Raw genomic sequence first — 21,953 nt, forward strand, 5'->3', positions numbered from 1 at the left:
CACAGGATCCCCCTCACTGTAGGGATTAAGAGTTCAGGTTTTCTTTTTCTTTAATTTGTTACCAGTCTGCATATACGGTGCACTGTGCCACACCACGGCAGTGAATAGAGAAACCCAAAAGGAAAACAAAAAAGAAAGTTTCATAGAAAAGCTCCCCATTTTCCCCTTGACCCTCTCTGTCACGGCTTGTTAATTCACTAAAGATGATATAGATATCTTATCACACACATCTATCACTGCTGACAAGCACAGGGTTTAGAAAGATTAATGGAGGGGTGGATTGTTGAGAGAAGGGAGGGCCATAGATGAATGGTCAAATGTGCAGGAGACAGAGACTAAACAGGTTTCTTATTTATATACGATACATTTCTAAAACATAGATGTTGTAATGCCATGATCTCAGCTTAAATATTTTCTGTTTTCAAAGATTTTTTTAACCTGCTTGAGGCTAGTCAAATGTTTAATATTAAGATGATTTTTGGTTTACTTTTGCATTTCTAAACCTTATATAATCCACTCGATACATTTGTCAGCTCTGATGAACAAGTCGAATATAGAATAGAGTATCTGCCACGTTTTAGGTTAGTGTTCACACTAAATACTGATTAAATAGCTGTTAATTGTGTAATTATTATTTATCATCTGTACATTATCACAAAACTTTTATGAGACTACCCAGAAGACTGAATTCAAATGCGTCAAACTCATAACTAAAGCTTTCACCAGCTTAACAAACTGCTACAATATCCGAAATTGTCAGAAACACAATGAAATGTCTTGCATTAAAGAACTTCTACTCACGACCATTTCTGTACACCAACTAATTAAAAACTAGGGCTATGACCAAGCTACTAACTCCAGAACTCATAAAGTGGCCATTTAAGTTAATTCAAAAGTGAGTTTCTGCAGACTCGCATGTTTAAATGTATAACTTAGAGTTAAGAAAGGCTTTAGCCTACGTCAGTCGGTTTCCCCTACAAAACAACATTAAGGTAGGTTATTCTTTTCTTAATGCTTCAACAGTCTGGATGGTGTTATGAGTTAAAGTTTTACCTGAATCTACCTGAAAAGTCATGTGTATACAGGTTAGGGTTAGCCGATTTGTCAGCATGTCCAAATGTGGTGGGTGGTCAAAATACTAACACCAAAATGTTAAAATGCAGAGCACAAAACCTATACAGTGGTCCCTCGCTATAACGCGGTTCACCTTTCGCAGCCTCGCTGTTTCGTGGATTTTTTTTGTGCAATTTTGCATAGGTCTTTTTCTTTTTCTTTATCACAGCGCATTGTGTTCTGCGTCCTGATTGGCTGTAGACCATTGTCAATCAATCTCCTCCGTGTCTCCTGTCCAGTACAGAAAGCGTCCAGCTTGTCAAATTTACATAAATCTTCGATCCTGGCAGTGTGACTCTGAAGGTCTGTACTGTATGTTTGTAAGTTTTCTCCCCAACAAGCACAACAATGTCGACGAAACGTTTTGCACCGTCAAAGACACCTGTGGTAGCAGCCAAAGGCAGAGGACGATGCTAACCATCGCACAAAATGTTGGACTTCTGGAGATGCTAAAGGAAGGTAGAAGTTACTGTATTTGTCGGCTTATAAGGCGCATTAAGCAAAACAAAACAGTCAGATAAGTCAAACATTACTCAGCTCATTCGTCTTGCTTCCTCCACTTCTGTACCATTGATTCATTAATGTTGAATTCTCTGGCAGCTGCTCTGTTCCTGTGTTCTGGACCTGAAAACAGGGTTTGATCTTTGGGTTCTATAATACTGGACTTATTTTTCTACGAAGGTTTGAACTTTGAGAGCGTTTAAACAAGAGAGAAAAGTGTGAAAAGGTTCATGTCTGTGTGAGAAGAGTGTATAAAGCGTGTAGTGACGGGTTTTTACAGCCTTAAAACATCTATGATAATTGTAAAAAATGAAGTTGGCTACTTCACCTATCACGGGTTATTTTTAGAACGTAACTCCCACGATAAACAAGGGAACACTGTAAATACTCTTTTTACAAACAGTCCAGCACTGTGTCCAAATCATGGGCTGCATCCTCCTGAGGACGCATTTGTAGACCGAATACGTCACAGCGACGCGCCGAAGGCTGTCCAAATTCGTAGACTCCTCCGAATGCAGCCGACAAATGCGTCCTCCTTTTCCCCGAAGTTGAAGGATGGGTCCGGTGTGTCCTTCGTGGCCCACCATATCCCAGAATTCATAGCGCGGCCCAGTCAAACTCCAGTTTCCGGCAATGGCGGCCGCTACTAAGTTTTAAAATTACTCTTATTAATCTTTCTGGGTCACAAAATAAACTTTTAACATATTTTCAGGCGAGAATGTAGCTGTGGAAACTTCAAATATCTGCTTGGTTTATCAAGATATCACATATTTGCAAAAGTGCTTCGACGCTTTCGGAGCCGTCTGTTACCCACCAGCTCGATAGCTGACCAGGAGGTCGAGGGTCACTGAAGCCGCCGAGAACGGCACAACTCCCGGCACATCATTTTCAGATCACCGCCGACTTTTGCTACTCAGGTTAAACGTAATATATAAGTCACTTAGACAACCTAAAAATGTTATTGTTTGTCTTTTTTTCAGTGTTTTATTTGTTCGTGAGTAAATTGGTTTGGCTGAGATTAAAGTTATTAGATTAGATTAGATTAAATAAAATAAAACTTTATTAATCCATCGGGTGGGTTCCTCCTTGGTTTTCACACAGCTGAATAAACGTCAGACAGAAAACTGATTAAACAGAAGTGTGAGATGGTCGAGAATTTACGCCAGTGTCCTGTTATATTTTAGATAGCAAGGAGCAGACGGCCGAGTTTATTAAACTCCACCGAGACAGCGGTGACGTTAATCAGAAGGCTAGACCGTCCAATTCCATGGCTGTTTACTTCCGGCCTACCCGACCTCCTGAGGACCCGGCCCACATAGACCGCGAAGGCCGGGTCCTCAGGAGGATGCAGCCCATGAATTTGGACACAGCACAGGGTCTTACTGGATAATTAACAGCTTAGCCTTTAGCTCTTAGCCTTAGTTAACAGCTAACAGTATTTTGTGCTAATGCTAAGATTTCTTTAATACATTAAATATTCTTCAAAGATTATTTTAAATGGGCACACATTACAGGAACACACTACATGGAAACTACACTGAAAACTTATATGTTCATATACTTATCCATATTTGTTCAAAATAAATAAATAAATTCATGTTACCATGGCAAACAATGTGCAACCATCTGCAAAAGACATCCCAGCATCCTGAAACGCTGATATACTGGAAAGAGGATTCATGTTAGCGCATGAAGATATGTCAGCTATTACACAGTTTTATTGGTCTTTTATATCAATCCAGCTGAAAAGAATCAAATATCAAATCAAATTTAATTTTTACTTTTATAAACTGAACTGCACTTAATGCCAGGATTGAATACCAAGAGTAAAATTTAAATTAATCATGAAAATGTTTTTCTTTGACTGTAAGCAAACAGGCCACATATCGCCTGTTCTTTATTATAGCAACAAAAACGTGTGTAAGATCAATAAGCACATCTGAAAGTAGAGTTTCTCTTGCTCCCGTGTTGCTGTTTCTGTACATGGTTACAAATTCTAGATACAACCTTCAGCAGTATAATAGGATCCAGTTGGTGGCTCACCATTAGGATAGGGGGGACTGTGCCTCTTTGTGTGTATGTGTCTATGTGTGTGAATGTGCGCGTGTATATGTGTGCTTGCTAATAAGAAACCCTGAGACAATGACAGACACCAAGCCCTAATTAGGTTGTCATGCTGAGAGAGCAAGGGAAAGACAGGAAGAGAGAGAGAGGGAGAGAGAGCTTATTAAGGAGGATAGGTGTCAAGTTCTGGCAGAAAAAAGAGGTGGGAGGAGAGCAAAGAAGGGGGAGGATGAGGGCCATGAAGGGGTAGAAGGAATCGGACGCTGATGTGGGGAAAGAAAAGGAGTGGGAATGGGAAACAATGGAACATGGTATGGAGGAGTGAGGAAAGAGAAACAGGTGGTTCAGGTGTAGAGGACAGAAGCTGCTGGCAGGATGAAGGGAAGAGGAGGTGTGGGAGGGAATAAAAACAGCTAGGAAGAGGAAGGGGAAAAGATGGAAACAGAAAGGAGAAGGCTGAGGTAGTGAAGGTATCAGATGCAGAGAAGGAAGACAAACAGGATCAAGCACAAAGCAGGTCGAGTGATTTATGGAATAAAACAAGAGGAGAGCAGTGCTGCTGCGCAACCAAAGCGTCCTTGTTTTCAAATGAAACACTGGCTAATTGTGGCTAACTGGGAGATAAGCACATGGCAACACTGGAAAAAAGTATAAGCAGCCAGATTTTTCAAAGGGTGGTAAAAAAAAATCCATCCCTTTACCCAGTGTAGTTTTTGGAGGTTAAACCAAACGTGACAGCATTTAACTAACCACCGTATGGTAACGTTAAATCTGAAAAGGCATCTGTAATGGACTGTAACAACAGACAGTTGGTCAATATGTTACTGTTTACCTCAATTTCCACTAACAAATGTAGAGTTTCTTTCATATTGTCTGCCTGTTTCACTTTCTCACCTTGTCAGCCTTCTTTTGCAACATTGTTGTGTTAAGAAATATGGAAGTAATAAAAAGCTGTTACAGAAAACCCCAAACATCTGAATGTGTGTTTTTAATCAATCCAGTTAACTCTTCTTTATGGGAAAAGATAAAAAAATAAATACGACCACATCCCATGGTCCACATCGGCAGATTAAGTTCAGCTGTCATTATATATACTATATACGTTTCAAAGCTTTAGAATTTGTGGTTTCTCTCATCTTCTGCCAGATATGGTTGAAGTCATGCTTTCTCTTCCTCTTCTGTTTTTCTCTGTCGCTTCCACTTTTCCACGCTGTCAAAGTCCCTATATTTGCAGCTCTGACGTCAGACCATCTTGTTGGTTCTCTATAAAAGCTATCCTGTGATTGTGCCACTGTAAGGCCTCCAGGATATGTTCCCTGATGAACCTGCCTTCTTGCGAGGCTACTCCCAGCATTTAACTCTGCATGACATTCTGATATTGAAGTTCTTGGTTCACTGATGGAAGCCTAACTGCCATTAACCTTTTTTTTTTTTTCCGTTTGGTTTTCTTCTCAGTAATTTCAATAAATACTGTGATACCATTCCAGTTGATCCGTCTTTACTTAAACAATGCTGCGTGTCACTTCCTCTCATTGTGAGCTACTCCCATAAGAATTCCAGCGTGCTCCAAGTTTGGTCTAATAAATGACATCAAGGAAGAAAAATCTTTGTAATCTTTAGGTGTCATTCTGTTCATAAGTGTGTTTATTTTGGTTATCTGCAGTGTTGAGCTACCTTTGCACCACCTTGGGAAAAATATTGTAGGAAAAATAGATATTAGTTTAATATAATTCACTTTTTCCACAAGACATCTTTATTAATACATTTTACAGTTTATAAGTCTAATATACTATAATAACCGAAGCAGTTGTGCAGATTTGTTTCCTCCCACTCCACCACACTGTGCTGCCATTACAAATTTACACATAAACACATATTTCTAGAGGGCCTTACAGGACTCAGTTTCTGATGTGGTGCCAACTGTCATATTGTACATTTTCAATTGAATAAACTGGCAGCGTTCCACTCAACTGGCAAGCACAGGTGCACCATCTCACACCAAATGTCCACACAGGCGCGCACACTCACCTGCAAGGCATAAAACTAATGTTCTGATATTGCAAACAGACCTCAAAAAATGCTAATGTCCTACTGATTGACTAATAGTCAAATAATAAAATAGCAGCTTAAGATATGATGAAACGTTTTGTAATCCACTGCTCATCTGTGTTTTGAATACTTGATTATTAAGAACAAGGGGCTTTTAATCATAAAATAAAATATAGTGTTTATTTCTTTTCATTCAGACAGAAAACAGTGCTGCTTCTTGCCCTCGCTATGCAAATGGACCACATGTGTAGAGAGAGTCAGTCAGAAATTTATTCCCAGTTTGTTCCCATGAAATCAACAATGCAGCGCGACCTCGTGAACCCTGCTGCAGGTCAGAGTCGGGCCAACGATATTTTGTTTGCATGCTGCTGAAATCCTTCCTCTGTTTATTTAGTCTTATGAAGCAAATGTGCTGGGGCTGGAAGTGAAACTTCAAAATAAAGCCTGTGTTTCGTTGAGTGTGTTCACTTTGACCCAGCTCCCGTCTGGGGAGAAGAGCTGTGTTTATGTGATTCTCACAAACAATGCACCCATCTGAACCAGAAATAATCCCGAATCCTACTTTGTAAGAGAAACTAGGTTGTAGTTATTTTACTTCAGGGTTGATGCATTACAGTGCCAGGATACTGGTCAGAATGGAGTCAGACAGGCCTGTGCACTGACATGCATCCACATTACCTTAGAACGCATGTGTAGAATCCACTGTCTTCCAATTCAGCAGATCTGAACCAGATGGAGTCATCTTCTTTACTCAGCCTGTGACCCGAGAAGATGATGGGCTCCTAAAGGACACAATAAGTAGAAGATTATCCAATCTAATTTAACAGGACTCTTATAATATGTATTAATGACATCAACGATGGAGAGCAATATATCTATAATCTGTAACGACTTCCTCTTGACCTAGAATTGACAACAGTAATGTGGTTGCTATGAAAAAATGTTATATATTTTAATAATATACCAAGTGTTACCTTGCTACTCAGATATGCTGTTCATAATTTGAGACATTTTTTAATATACAGTAGCTTATGGAAGTCAGAGATAAATACAAATGAGTGCAAAAAGTGCTGATAAAGTGAGTCTTTTTAATTAGACAACTAGCTTTATTAAGATTCGTCTTATAATAACCAACTCAAAGTGCCTTTAATCTAGAAATACTGATCAAAGACTTGGTGTGCTTCCATTTACCAAATGATATTTTGAGTTGCATGATGCACTGACTGTTTCTTCTTCACTCACATTTTTCCCTCACTACATGTTTATACATGTTTACGACACCAACTGCCTGCCATCTATAATCCAGTTTTGAGTTCCCTCCCCAGACGCCTTAACGCCCACTCACATCCTGGGCCATCTGACCTCAGGATTTCACATGACAAGGTGGGGCCAGGTTTCACAATGAGCTCACCCGAAACCCTGGCTGATTAGGTCCCACACCCGCTTTCACACCTTGGCTCATGTGATTAGAGGATCACCAGGGGGTCCTTTGTCCCTCCTTGGGGGGATACTCCCACTGGGTTTAAATCTGGGACTCTCGGCCATTTGACCTTAGAACTGAAGAAGCTTCTCGGATGAGAGGTGAAACGTCTTCAAGCAACTCAAAGAAGTCCAGACGCTTTTCTTTGCAAACTCCTTTGACTACATGTTTATACACCACTCTGCATATAATCATTAGTTATTATTAGAGATGGACCGATCCGATATTACGTATCGGTATCGGTCCAATACTGACCTCGGCAAGAAATAAAAAATGTAATCCGATCCATTAAATATCAAAAAAGCACCTCACAAAACTTGCGACACGGTGTAACTCGGCTCATAACCGTAGCACGTTGCAGCAGTATGCCTCACCTGATAGAGCGGCTGTGTGTATTTGTAGCCTCGCTACCAAACCAGCATTTCATCTCTGAGGAAGTTATCCCAGAGAGAAGTAAAGCAAGTGTGTAAGTTCATCTCTGGGTGTTTGTAAAGCGTTCCCACGTTAAGCTTAACAACCGATATATGGAGCGACTGCCTCTCTCTCTCCCTCTGCTGCTGCTACTTCAATCATGAAACTGATCAATGATCAGCTGATCGGCTTTTCTGTCGCGAGTCCGTCTCTTTTCTTTGTTTTTGGCCCACTTTGCACCAGAAAGAGGAAACCAGCGGCTGAACAACAGCAGCACGTTTAACCTTGATAAGCTGTTGTTAGAATGTATTTAATATTACTTTCTACACCAGGATCCTTTTCTACGTAGCTGACGGCTGGTAACTGTGCAGGGGCGGATCTAGCAAAGTGTAGCCAGGGGGGCCGATAGGGCATGAACAGGGAAAAGGGGGCACAAAGACATACTTTTCTTTCTTATTCTCATTTAAAATGTCTAGCTTTTAATAAATAATTATCTGAATCTTACACCCAAAGTTTTAATCTGATGTAAAATGTATAGAAGTCCATTACTGTATATAGTAACTGTTAAGTCTATATACCCTAGTAAGCTATAGTACTTTTTCCTTTGGGAAGATACCATCTGTGCAGTCTGCAATTCTGTTGAAGAAAGATGTTGAATCTATTTAATTATTATTGAAAAATAATTTATTTCTGTGGATGTTTTTTCACCCTGCATCAAATTAAAGTTGATTAACCATCATGAGGTGGAGGGTGGGGGGTGGTTCCCTATTTTTTTTTGCTGGGAGTTTGCAACCCTATTAGTTAGGTTGCTTAATATTTCTGCTAAATACTCTTTAAAATACCAGAATAGGGAGGATGGAGTAGGTTTAAGTTCATTAGATTGATCAGAGTTGCTAAACTATGAAATATTTTGGGTGCAGTGTATTTTTTACATACAGGTATAACAGAATAGCTTTAGTGTTGTTGTTTATTTAAACTTCAGTATGAACTTATACAAAATGCAGCAAGATATTAAAAAAACAGTTTTATTGATTAAAAAACACACTATATCGGATTCATATCGGTATCGGCAGATATCCAAATTTATGATATCGGTATCGGACATAAAAAAGTGGTATCGTGCCATCTCTGGTTATTATTAATCTCTGGCTCTCTTCCACAGTGTGTCTTTGTCCCATCTCCTTCCCTCACTCCCAACTCGTCGCAGCAGATGGCCCCGCCCCTCCCTAAACCTGTTTCTCCAGGATGTTTCTTCCTGTTAAAAGCAAGTTTTTCTTTCCCACTGTGGCGAGTGCTTGCTCATAGAGTTCTTTGATTGTGATTTGGTGCTATATAAATAAAATAAAAGGTAAGTAAGAAATATACCTGTACGTTCAAATTTATGCTTACAGATACCTATACTGATATAATAATTACAGTTATTATAATAATTAGAGAAAGCAAATTATTCTTTAAAAATAATGCATTAATTTTTCGAGGACCTCTGTTTCCTCTTTGGAAAGAAATTTAAACATGAAAAATAACTACACTCCTATTTGTGGAGCGTTTCCACCCAACCAGATGGTTAATCCAGCTTTTTGGGGGAAAACGTATCTTTTTATTTATTCCAGTTGGCAAAAAAAATAAATAAATCATGGTCTTGGTTTGTTAACTTTGCAAATTCAGGTACTAACTGAAAATCTGTTGCTGCGTGGTACAGACCAAACATGAAGGTTTGAAGTGTAAAATTCTTGTATTTTATTAGTGTGTCACGTAACACTAATGAGCAGATATTTGTGTGAGCTGCACCAATAAGGTTTATGGCAACAGCACGCTAACCGAGCTTACTGGCATTATTTGATAAGCAATGGCACATGGGTCACGCTAATACCGAGACCCAGGGGTCACATCCGTGTTCTAAACAGTCTCAGGGCTGCTCAGGTTACTAACTGGTGAGCAGCTTATGGTTAGGTTAAATTAATGCTTTTTGTTAATTAACTTTTTAAATTTCCATTTCGTGCTGTCTTCCTTGAACTTCATGACTCTTCTTCCCTGCCTCAACTTTCCTTCCACATCAGTTGTAGTTCAGACCAGTGACGCTCACCTCTGCATCGCCTTTGTTCTTGTACCAGATGAGGCGCAGCTTGGCGTTGGTGGCCATGGTGTAGTTGGTTCGGATGTAGCTGTAGAACAAGGCACATTTAACTCGAACAGGCTCACCAGCCAAAACATGGTACTCCTTCAGATCCACAGACCAGTCAATGCATCCATCCACTGCGAGGGGAAACACAAAGAAGAGAAATATTGAGGACATACACCATTATACACCAGATACTGCAGGAGAGAGAAACACTGATTAAAACTCAAACAACACAAGAAGCGAAACACGAACATAAACAGCAAAAACAAAAATCCTCACTCAGCCAAGGGTTTATATAAGATATGTGTAAGTAAAAACATAAAGAAAAATGCTTGACAGGAGAAAGAAATGAGGATGTGAGAGAGCCAGAGACTGTGAGTGACAGGGATATTGTTTTATCTCATTTCTTTGGTAATATTATTCTTTACCTTCAAGGCAATAAAACACTGAATGTAAATTTTTGAGCTGTTTGTCTGTTCTTTTGTTTTCGGGGGAGGGGCGGCAACATAGTGGGAGATGAAACGAGTTACAAAAAAAAGTGTAGCATTTTTTTTCTTAAATGTTGAAGGTACAAAACAGAGGAGGGTGTCAGAAATAAAAAGAAACGAGTAGGAGGAAGTTCATTCTATTTTCTTTTGATTTCATCCCTACGACCAAATGTTTGTCTTCGCTGTTATTTGTATGGAGTTTTTTTTTTTCATACACTAAGTATGGAAAAAAAAGTATGGACGGCTTACTAAATATTGGTTTAGTAATTGGAGAAAATATATGCGAGATAAAATGATAGAAATTCAGAATATGAAAGATGGAGGGAGAGGTCACGACCAAAGGAACAGATGAAAGGGGAAGTGTGCTGCGGCAGTGTTGGGGTGAGCCCAGGTCAGACAGAACGAACAGAAAACAAGTTGTAGATGTGAGACAAGTTCGAGATGGCGAGATGTTAGAGGTCGAAAAAATGACAAAGAGCTTGCCCAAATGGACTCCCCTCCTCCTGTTTTTTTTCCTTTCCTCTCCGTCCCTCATTCCTCTCACTTCTTTTAGTTTTCCTCGTGGTCTGAGTCTCAGATAGCTGTGCTGTTTTAACTGTCACCCTCGAGCACTTCCCACAAGGCCTTCCCTCTGAATTACAGCCTCCAGCAATAAAGCCTCTGGTTCTGTCATCCACTTCAAAATACCTCTTCTGTCTCTCATCTGTACTCTCCCCCTCTTGTTTATTAGTGTTGTCATAAATAGCGTATGTATGCTAGTTGGATTAGAACAGATCATAAGCTCTGAATTGCATCTAAGATTGGGCTGTAATATCATCGTTTTTCCCCCCAGCAGTGGAACGATACTGTTGACCACAATATGACAACGTGATTTGAGCCAGGAAAATGGAATCTGGACGAAAGTTGTTCAGATGAAAATGTGCTCTATATGTTAATATGCACATCTGGGTTTAAGGCTTGGCTTTAGCTGAAATAACATGTTATAAAATCACTTTCTAGTTTGTTTATATAGATTTTGTCTTACAAAGTACACTAAAGTAAAAATTTAAATATTTGGTGATTGATCAGTTGACTTAAAAAGTACCACTGGTTTGTAGCTCAGGCCAACTTAACCCTTTAAAACCTGAACCATGAAATCACTGCCAGAAATGTTTAATTTTTGGATAATGGAGTGTTTGTTGAACCTTTAGACAAAATATATACATAAAAAAATATCAAATTTGAATCTGCATATATGAGTTTTAATTTGTATGACATTTGCTACATTAGCCATATTTTTGCGATTTAGTCATTAAAAATGTGTCATGCCATTTATATCATTTTCTCATTTTTTGAGAGTAAACAAAAGTCATGCTGATGATGTAGAAGTCTCATAAACTCACAAAAACACACATATCAAATACGATACGCTTGGCTTTAAAGGGTTAAGAGGAGTGACTTATGCTTGTTTTATTTTGAGTGCACTGCAATTGAGAATAATACATCACATAACCTTAAAAACAGATGTATGTATGTTTGTACACAGCTAAATGACATTCACGAGTGGAAATAACTGCTAATGTCACAAAGTGACTGGGACCTGAGATAAACCTTCTGACAAGCAGTAAATACTAGTAAATAGTTTCAAAGCAACACAGAACAGTCTAGTCCAGTGGTTCCCAAATAGAGGGGCGCACCCCCTAGGTGGGGTGCAGAGCCACTGCAGGGGTGGGGCGTCGTATGAATAAAAAAAGCTTGGACGCTGCTAGCATAATGGACAGGTTTTTGATGGGGCTCCCACACAAACGCATCCCCAAATATGCTTCCAAACCAACTTCCTTCCAAACCAAAGACTAGAAGATATGATGATATCTTGCCTTTGGCTTCACCTGTGAAGATTTTCTTGTAAAACAAAGGGAGGCCTAGCAAAAAAGGTTTGGGAACCACTGGTCTGGTCTAACTCCAACTTACTTGTGAGACAAAGTATCCCACGTCCAAAATACAACTGAATCAAATACAAACACGTCTTTCCCAGCAGCTTGTCATAACAGGAAATTAAAAATTCATGGCTCAGTGGCTTATTCGCTGGCACTGGGCCATTGTTGGCAAAATTTGCTGGGCCTGTGCTTTTCGGACACAGGATACAGGTTGTGGATCGTTACATTGGCTAGCTCTATAAGTCAATGTAAACATGTTTTAGCACTCTGTATGATGTGTCAGGTGTAATTTGTGTTGAGTTAAGTCACTACCAAAGATTTAACGACTTTATTTGCACCAGTTTGGGGTTTAAAATTACAGCCACATACTTAACTGGTACACTTATAGATTTAGCAATATGCATTAAGTCATACGGTGGCAGGAGAGATTTAGCATCCCTGCACACACACTCATGCACAGACACACGGCAGATTTATTACACACACGATCACTCATTCACCTTCTCAAATTAGTGCTCGTCTTCATCTCCCACTACACATGCACCAACAGCAGTCATTTAATCAGTGACAAACTTGACAGATAGTCATAAAAACTGTGCCGATCTGTCACGAAACACACAGTTTCACAGACTAAAACAAAAATTTTTTCATGACAGAGGTAAAAAGGCCTGAAATTCTGTGCGTGTGTGTGTGTGTGTCTGCGCAAATGTGTGTGTAAGAGAATTAAGTAATGAATTGGCCAGTCAGACTTGGTGGTTGTAAATTAATGAGCTGACATGAACTGAAGATGTTAGTGTAGTCCACTCAACACCTAACACACACACAGACACACACACAGGATGCACCCAGGGCATCACATTAATAGAAAATCACATTAGTTTGGTCTGCTGGACTAATGCCTTTTGTTTGAGACAATGTTTAACACAGGTCAGACGTAGCGGCACACACACACACTAACACATGAGAAAGATGAGACCTGTGTTTCAGGTCATAACCTAAGAAAACTTCCAATAATCCATTTATCTTAGCGTGTACATGTGCTTGTGCATGTGTGTTAATATGTGTTTGTGTGTGTATGTGCATGTGTGGGTGTATAAATATATTTATATATACGTGTATATATATAAGCCAGAAGTGTGTGTGTGTGTGTGTGTGTGTGTGTGTGTGTGTGTGTGTGTGTGTGTGTATGGGGGAGTGCAGCTGTGTGTGTCTGTAGACATATTAAATGTGTGGGCGAGGTGTTAGCATGGGCAGATATATCATTCCCGTCAGTTCTATCTGCATACGGATGCTCCCAAACGGCAGAATGAAAATAACCCTGAATAAATGGCAAAGTTTCAGAGTCTGGAAAAGTGGAGAGAGTTTTGGGCAAATATACTCACACAGAGACACACACACACACACACACACACACACACGTGTGTGGACAGGGTCCCAAACCCATATACAGGCTGCACTTTTTTTCCCTTTGGCAGAAACAATCATGTTCAACAACAAAAAATACAATACATCGAATATATTTCCAACTGAACTAAACTGCAGCAGGGTAATTTACCGTAAATAACACATTTATTTCTTCTAATGCTTCAAAATTGCTTTAGCTTTATTTAGTCTTATTCTGCCAGATTTGATCTTATCCTGTAGGATTTGCACACTTTGATAGGATACTGGGAAATAAAATAAACTTGACATTTAAGCATTGTTGAGGGAGACTTTCTTGTAAAATGAGTTCCAGGCAGGAAAGCTGCAGACTTATTTGATTATTATAAGCGTTCTGTTATTAGCCAAAGATGTGTAGCAGCACTGGAGAGCGCAAGTCTAGTGATCTTAAATTGCACTTGCAGTATTTTGCACGCACTGATTTCAACTGCAAAGGCACCGAAGCAAACCCTGTAACAGTCTGATGTGGCGAACAGAGAGCTGAGTGTGAAGGTGAAGCTAGTCGATCGGTGTCCCCACCTCCACCTGTGACCACAAGCTCTGGCTACTGACCTAAAACTAGCTACTGACATAATCCACAGACATGAGCTTTCATAGGTCAGAACTCCAATTATGGTTTGTCAAAACGAAATGCTGTTGGTGAAAAACTGATGGATGTATGATTAGATGGACGGTTGTTATCAGTATTACTGTCAAAACCTTTGTCATCATTGTTTGACACAAATAGCTGTAAAGGAGGAGGAGGCAAAGAATCTTGCATAGATATCAGCTGGAGACTGCATGATTACTACTGGTTATTAGGAAAAAACCTGTATTGGTCGGCCTGTTGGTCATTGATTTTGGGAGGTTTTTTGCAGTAGCTAGGTCACATTGGTTGCAATTAGGTATGAAATTCTGGAGAAAGAACCTCATTGGAGACGACCATGGCTCAGGTGGGGTTGGCAAGCTCATCTGTAACCGGAAGGTTTCAGGTTCGATCCCCGGGCTCTCTGTCCTGGTCGTTGTGTCCTTGGGCAAGACACTTTACCCTACCGCCTACTGGTGTTGGCCAGAGGGGCCGATGGCGCTCTATGGCAGCCTCACTTCTGTCAGTCTGCCCCAGGGCAGCTGTGGCTACAACTGTAGCTGCCTCCACCAGTGTGTGAATGTGAGCGTGAATGAATAGTGGCATTGTAAAGGCACGCTTTTCAAGGCACCCAAGGCTTTGGGTGCCTTGAAAAGCGCTATATAAATCCAATCCATTATTATTATTATTATTATTATTATTATTGTTGTGATTGCTTTGATTGCTTGCAAATTACTGCTGTCACTTGTAGATTTCATGGAAGATGCTGACTTGTCTGCAAACACTCAAACGACTTGCTAAGCATTGGTGAAGTTGTGTAGAGAGCGACACACGGGAAACCGACACCTATCGATTTCAAAATAAGGGCTGCACCTTTTGAAACATGTTGGTTTCAGCTGCACAACTTTTACTGTGAAGTCATTACTGAAATTCCTGTGAAGCCGATACCTCAAGAAAGAAGTCACAAGGGATGTTTAAATTTATACCATAGGTGCTTCTGCTAGGAGGCTGAGGGGTGGCACTAATGAGTGCTAGTATTTTTGCAACATATTTCAGCCAGCGACAGCAGACAACATCCAGTAACCATTCGTCAACCAGTCACATGTGTTTCCCTGGAGATCAGAGGTTGCCCATAAATACCGGATTGGAAGATTGTGTGACTGTCGTCTTGTCGACTTCCACAAGTGGGAATTGCTATCCACGGTGCTAAATTCTATAGTTTACACAGCACTATAGGTGGTTATTTTGTGTTTGTGTTTTCTATTTTGTGACTACTGTTTGCATTACAGGTGGAAGGCTGTAGTATTTGTTTTGAAACGGCCATACCAAAGATCTTCTGCTTTGTCTCTTTGAGCTAACGACTCTTTGCTGACGTGCCATGAGTACATAGTTTGGTGAGGCATGCTTCCTTGGATAAATCTTTTAAAATCCTTTCGTCTTGTTTTTGTTTTGAGGCCATTAGAGACCACCGTGTACTCTAAAGATTAATGATGGTGTCTTGCATGGCTATGAGATCTTGAGTTTTGACAATATCTGTCTACAGACTGATGGCGAAACATTGAAACACCTGCCAGATTTTTCACATTAACACACACACAAAACACGAACACAATACCAGCTACACTATCACAGCCCATATAAATGTGTGCACGGAGGTACCTTTCACTCTGGTGGTTCTGAAAGTGGTGCTATACCTGCACTGGTGATCCTGATGGGTTTGTTTCTACTAGACACCAGAAAAGACTATAAAAGTGCTTCAATAAGCTGCCCGCAAGTTTAAACTTTAAATTTACTCTATAAGTTTCAGTCTTCCTTAGAGAGCACACATTAGAAAACATGAATATAGTTTAACAATAACACTGACAATACTGGGCATGTATGCTTTATTTAATTCAAGAGCTGGAGGAGGGCGAGTCATGTACTTTGTGCTGGGAGCCGAATATTCAGTCCAGGCCTGTCACTCAAACCTAAAGCCCCTCAGAGCCTCCAGCCTGTCTGCACGCCTCCCACAATCCCCTGCAATACCACTACAGCTGCTGCCATAATAATAGCTTGACCTGACCCACCCACACACACACACACACACACACACGCGCACACACAGGTAATGATCCCCACATTCACAAACAGGGGCAAACACACACAAAAAAGCAGTATGAAGACACACACACACACACACACACACACACACACACACTGGAAAGAGAAGTACACAGTCAACAAATGAGTGCACACACACACACACACAAACACACACAACAGTCTATCACCACTGGAGGGCAATTTACACCCTGGGTGAGAAAAGACAGAAAGAAAAAAGAGAAAAGAAAGGAGAGAGAGAGAGAGAGAGAGAGAGAGAGAGAGAGAGAGAGAGAGAGAGAGAGAGAACAAGACTAGAAGGCGAAAGAGCGAGGGGGAGAGAGAGAGACAGAGTGTACCTGCCATTTGGCCCAGTGGTTTGTGCTGATGTTCAATTTCAGCGCACGGCCAACTTGATGGTTACTTATTTTCTCTGAACACATTTTATGAGAATAGGCTTTAGCCTAGATAGAGCTTTATATGTACGCCTCGAGGACATACTGCATTTGTGTGCGGGCACCGCAGAGCGAGGAGAAGCGTGACAAGGCGCGTGTTTGCCATTTTCAAAATGACTCTCAGAATAAGTTGCACTCCGGCTCAAACTGTGAATCTATGCCACACACACACACACACACACTCACATAGATTTATGTATGGGTGTAACTGTGAGGGCATTCACATACATAATCCATTCCTAGCCACTTACCTTCAACTCAGCCATCAAAACTAAGGGCCTAACAACAGCCCTCAGCCGAGCTGTAACTTAAACCCAATTCAAATTTTAACCCTTTAAAGGTATCCTCAAAATCGTTCCCACTCCAGTGGGCTAAGACTCAAACTGATTCTCAGAGTGTTAGCTGGGCAACAACACACACGCACATCCATACACACACAAACCAAAGCAATCTATTTTGTGAGCCGTATGAATATGGTAATGCATGTCTGGGTTATGGCCTTCATTCATTGCAACGGAGTTACAACAGCATCTATCAGCATACGAGGCTTGTAGTGCTACAGCACACACACACGCACATACACGTACACACGCATATTACAACCGAGACCCACAGTAAAACACTCAACCTCATATTAACAGACACACACATTTTCACGCACATGCACTGGGCTGAATAAATGGAGTTGACCACAATCTGCCCTCTGTCTAATGCTACCAAACAGACTGAAATTTATTCACTCTCACAGGAGAAAGCACACACAAAGACACACACGCACACAAAAAACAAAGGGGAAAAAAAAGTGACATGTACTGATAAGAAAACGGCAGCTGTGAAAACTGAAAGCATCATGTGAGTTAACCTGTGGATTCTACTGATGAATGAGAGTGTGTGTTTGAGTGGACCATGTTGAACTATCACTAATAAAGATAATAAGAAACCCTGATGTGACTGGCAGAATAACAGTGTCATAAAATATAAATAAATAATACATTTCTAAGATCCAGCTGGCTTATTTAGCTTGTAGGTAAAAAAGCTCTTAAGTTGTCTTTACAAATCTGTTTAAGCTCGTCTACATTCTCCTAGATAGTGGATTAGTTATTCTGGCACTATGCAGAACAATTACTACTTGGAGCAGTACGTCTGCACACTGACACATTTATTTCTGCATCACTTGAAGTAGATGTAAACAAATCAGACGCCAAAGCCTGCATTTAGTGTTAAAACCTTAGAACCAGACCTAAAACAGACTGTAGTAGAGCACTGTCATCATTAATGTCACCATTAATCAATAAAGCCATTGTAAGCCTGTGCTGAAAGTGCACGAGAAAAATAGATAAGAATAGAAACTGCATATTTTGTTAAAATTTGTTTTCAGGTTAAACATGGATCAGAAATGCGGGGTATGGAGTCCATTCTGACATAATGTAGTCAGAGTTCTATTCTGACTGCACAAATCTGACCACCTTAGTATGGCTGACACCTAAATTTACCCTAAATGGCTGGGTGGGTGATGATTGGAGGATGATTATATTTGATTTGACTCTTAGTCTGATCTTATTTCAAAGTAAAGCCAGATTTCTGTGACTGCTTGGTGAACCCAAGTCAAGTCAAAGTTTATTTCTATAGCACATTTTAAACAGCTGGCAAAGGTGTTGTAGAAGTTACATGAAATATGCATAACACTTACTAAATGAACAAGATGTACACATTAACAATCAAATAGAACAAGTGAACATGACTGTGTTTGCATAATAGAAGCCAGGGAACTCTACTCAACTGGAACAAATAGGATTTTAAAAGTGTTGATTGGGGATGATGGAGAGGCTGGGCAGCTCTTATGTGAAAAGGTAAGTTGTTCCAAAGATCAGCTGAGGCACCACTGAGAAGGCGCTATCGCCTCTGCTGAAATCAGGCTGAATAAAGATGAACAATGACTCTATCTAAACCTTCATGACCTGTATTCAGATAACTTTTTTTCTGAATGAGAGAAATGCATATGTCCAACCAATGAAAACAGGAAAAAACTCACTCGTGTATTTTTTGTGTGAAAAGGCAGCTTTGGACATGTCCAGACTGAATTTGCTTGGAGTTTCTGTGTCACATGGTAGATTTTACATATTGAGACCAGATCACATTGATGGCACAATTGAGATTGTGACTTTTATTTTTCTACCATGTGTGAACTCAAAGACCCATATCATCCAGGTAACATATTTACTGAAGGTACTGATCCAAGTGTTAGATCGCCCTGAATTGCTGTGGACTTCTTCCTTCCTTCCTTTTCCAGTTTGGTAATTTGGTTAACCAGAAACAGGTCAAACCACTTGAAAGTGTGTTTAGTCCTCTACACACACACGGACACACACTGTGCCCCACTTTGCTTTTTTTTTCCTGGATGAAGGCCTTCATAGGACAGCACAAGCTTTATAGGTACTAACCAAATACATTGCTGTACCCTTCTACTACAATTATAAACTGACTGGTTTATTAAACAGAAACGACTTTCCCATCTCAGTGAAACGAGCATTCCATTAGTAAACTGACAACATCTGTTTTCTCCCAGAAGGAGCTTTTGCTTTTGAACTGCTTTGGACTTTCCTATCACCAAATGGTCAGAGTGCCCTGTAACAGATTGCGCTATCTTAAAGAGGAGGGGAAATGTGATTTGATTGGTCAGGCTGGAGGCAAGACTCTTTACCATTTCCAGCTGACTTACAGTTCTGCCACGGGCTTGTTGACTCAGCCACTGCTTGTGCCATGTGCAACTGATTCTTGGAAATAAAGCATAGCGCAGTCTGAAATATCTTCAAAATGTTGACTTGAGTTTTGCAAATCAGGTCATGAACCAGAAAGAGAAGTATGCCCAAATAATTTGAGAAAATGCTGAAAAGAAAACAAAAAAAGGATGGGCAGCAGGAGGAAAGATTGAGGATGAAGGAGTAGTTTTGATAGGAAGTACTTAATGAGAAATAATGAGTCCCATTTCCCTGGGAAGTAGAACACATTGGCCTTCCTATTAACTATAATGACTCTAGAAGAGGTATATATGGATAGATGAAGGAAAGGAGAGGTGGAAGCATAGAGGGAAGATGGAGAGGAAACAAAGGAAGCACCTGTGGATGACAGATAAAGGATCTTATCAGGAAAGATAATAAGAAGGTAGATAATGTTTCCCTATCAGGCTACTCCTCAATGAGTAATGACAGCAGAAACAAAAGGTAAAAAAAGAGGAAGATGAGAAGCAGAAGATAGTTTGTAGCATCTGCAACATAGATAAATCAATGCCAAATTACACGTGGTAGCCTGGTATAATTACACCAATAAATGTGATCAGGGTTGGGATGATTGATGACATATCTCACACTAGAGCTAATGTTAGTGTTTGCTGAATACTAAGACCATATTTCCCACTCAACCAAACAGCCACTCACTCTTGATGTCCTACAGTCAGCCACTCCATCTGCTATGCATGGAGGCTATTACCCAGGAAAATCATTACCCTCTTGTTGGTGTGTGTAGAAATCTACTTTTATAAAATGGAAAATCCGAAGCTGAATAAGAAAGGAAGGTGTCAGGATGCCATGGTAGGAATTCCGGACTCAATGTTCGATCTCATGCTTAGTGGAGTGGAAATTAGATTCCCAAATCATTAATGGTGAAAATGACAGGAAATCGTTAATCTTTTTTAGGGTGAGGAACATTTTGGGTGATTGAAAAAAGTCCTTCAAAGGATTAGACGGAGAACAGAGACAGAGATGGTACAAACTAGAAAAACAGAAATGCAAACCGACCCAACCAACTGGACGACACATGGGAGATCAGATCAATAGAAAATGATACAAAAGACTTTTTTGTGCAAGATGAAAAAAGGCAAAGTGGGGATGAAAAAGCAGGAGGTGATGTAAGAAGAGAAAAAAGGGGGCAATGAAAATAAAAGCAGCATGTTGGAAGCCATCAGCTACCTGCATCCAAGTTACAATGTTCAGATTTCATCTGCTTCCACTTAATTTTATGCATCTCTCTGTGTTTACCACAGCGTTGCTTGCATCACATTTCTGTTTGCTGTATCATTTCATTATTTGGTTCCACAACAGCCCACTTTCCCCTCGTTGATCATTAAAATCTAATCTCGCCTGGCTGTGCAGGCTCGCGAGCATAAAACGGTGATATATTTCATGTTTATTCAGAAAATGATTGCGTTTATTACTTTTTGATCTCACTGCTGAATCTCAGGGTTAATGAAAAGTCCCCAGTGTCTTTATCGGGATTATTATCTTTTTAAAGCAGCGGGATGAAGAAGGTGATCTGTGTGCTTGTAGGTTTTTAAAAAAATGAGAAAAGAAGGATATTAGCTGTTTTCTTTACTGGGACATGTGTTAAATGCACATTCTTATTTTTACTTTTTGCACTTATCCCCTTAATGTGCATTCTGGAATCAAGCTTTTAAATTCAGCCATACAATCTATTACTAAAATATACAGGTCAACGTGACCTTTGCTTGGACTCCCTCTTAGTAAAACCACCTACACTTAAACTTCATCATTAGATGCATACTCTGTTAATCATCTAATGCTTTCATTCATTATATCGGGATCTCTTTTTCCTCAATCTGGCAACCCACTGACTGACTAGATAATAATGTGTGATTCCTAGTATAGCCAGTGGATATCAGTGTCAGTCACACAACATGCATGGGCAGTGCGCTCCCTCTTTTAATCTCTACATGCACTCTTTAGCTTCATGCAACCAAAACCTCCAAAGTAACTCTTCAGTAAGATTCAGACTAAAGCAGACTACAAACGGAAACCACAAATCTTCTGGGTATCAAAAATCTCGCCCTGCTTTGGGATTTAGCATATATACATGCAGATATCTCTTTCCACCAATATAGTGCCTTAAGAGGCAGATCTGCCTTCATTTCTACAGGTTTGAGAACCATTGGTTACTCAGCATTACAGAAAGGAAGGTGTGGTAATTGTAATATGTGCATCAATACAATTGTGATGCACAGAAACTGCAGGCTGCTCTGTGAATTAAAGCCACAGACTAAGGTTGTTATAGTTAACTAAAACTAGATGTGTAAAACATTTAGTTTTTGTATTTTTTAGTTTGATAAAAATTTGATTACAGCTTGCCTGATGAGGCATTGATTGACGTTTTTATTGAGACTTGATGCCAACAAGACTGTGAGTCGACTACTTTCAAAACCTTCTGTGATTCTATCATTGTAATACCTGATTTACTGATTTCTTGAAGTCTTGCCTCAGACA

The 21,953-nt window shown here is 40.0% G+C and overlaps 1 protein-coding gene across 5 annotated transcripts in view; it reads right to left on the reverse strand.

Annotated features, from left to right (window-relative positions):
• The window catches only part of il1rapl2 (interleukin 1 receptor accessory protein-like 2), a 464,293-nt gene that overhangs the window by 166,060 nt on the left and 276,280 nt on the right, over positions 1-21,953 (reverse strand). For all 5 annotated transcript variants that reach the window (XM_019346586.2, XM_025898426.1, XM_025898428.1 and 2 more), the window contains exons 3-4: positions 9,702-9,871; positions 6,406-6,509 (exon numbers count right to left, since the gene is read on the reverse strand). In XM_019346586.2, coding sequence (XP_019202131.1) covers positions 6,406-6,509; positions 9,702-9,871 — 274 coding nt within the window. The remainder of the gene's footprint in view (positions 1-6,405; positions 6,510-9,701; positions 9,872-21,953) is intronic.

The sequence above is a fragment of the Oreochromis niloticus genome, linkage group LG2 (assembly GCF_001858045.2).
Source record: "Oreochromis niloticus isolate F11D_XX linkage group LG2, O_niloticus_UMD_NMBU, whole genome shotgun sequence".
Taxonomy (NCBI): domain Eukaryota; kingdom Metazoa; phylum Chordata; class Actinopteri; order Cichliformes; family Cichlidae; genus Oreochromis; species Oreochromis niloticus.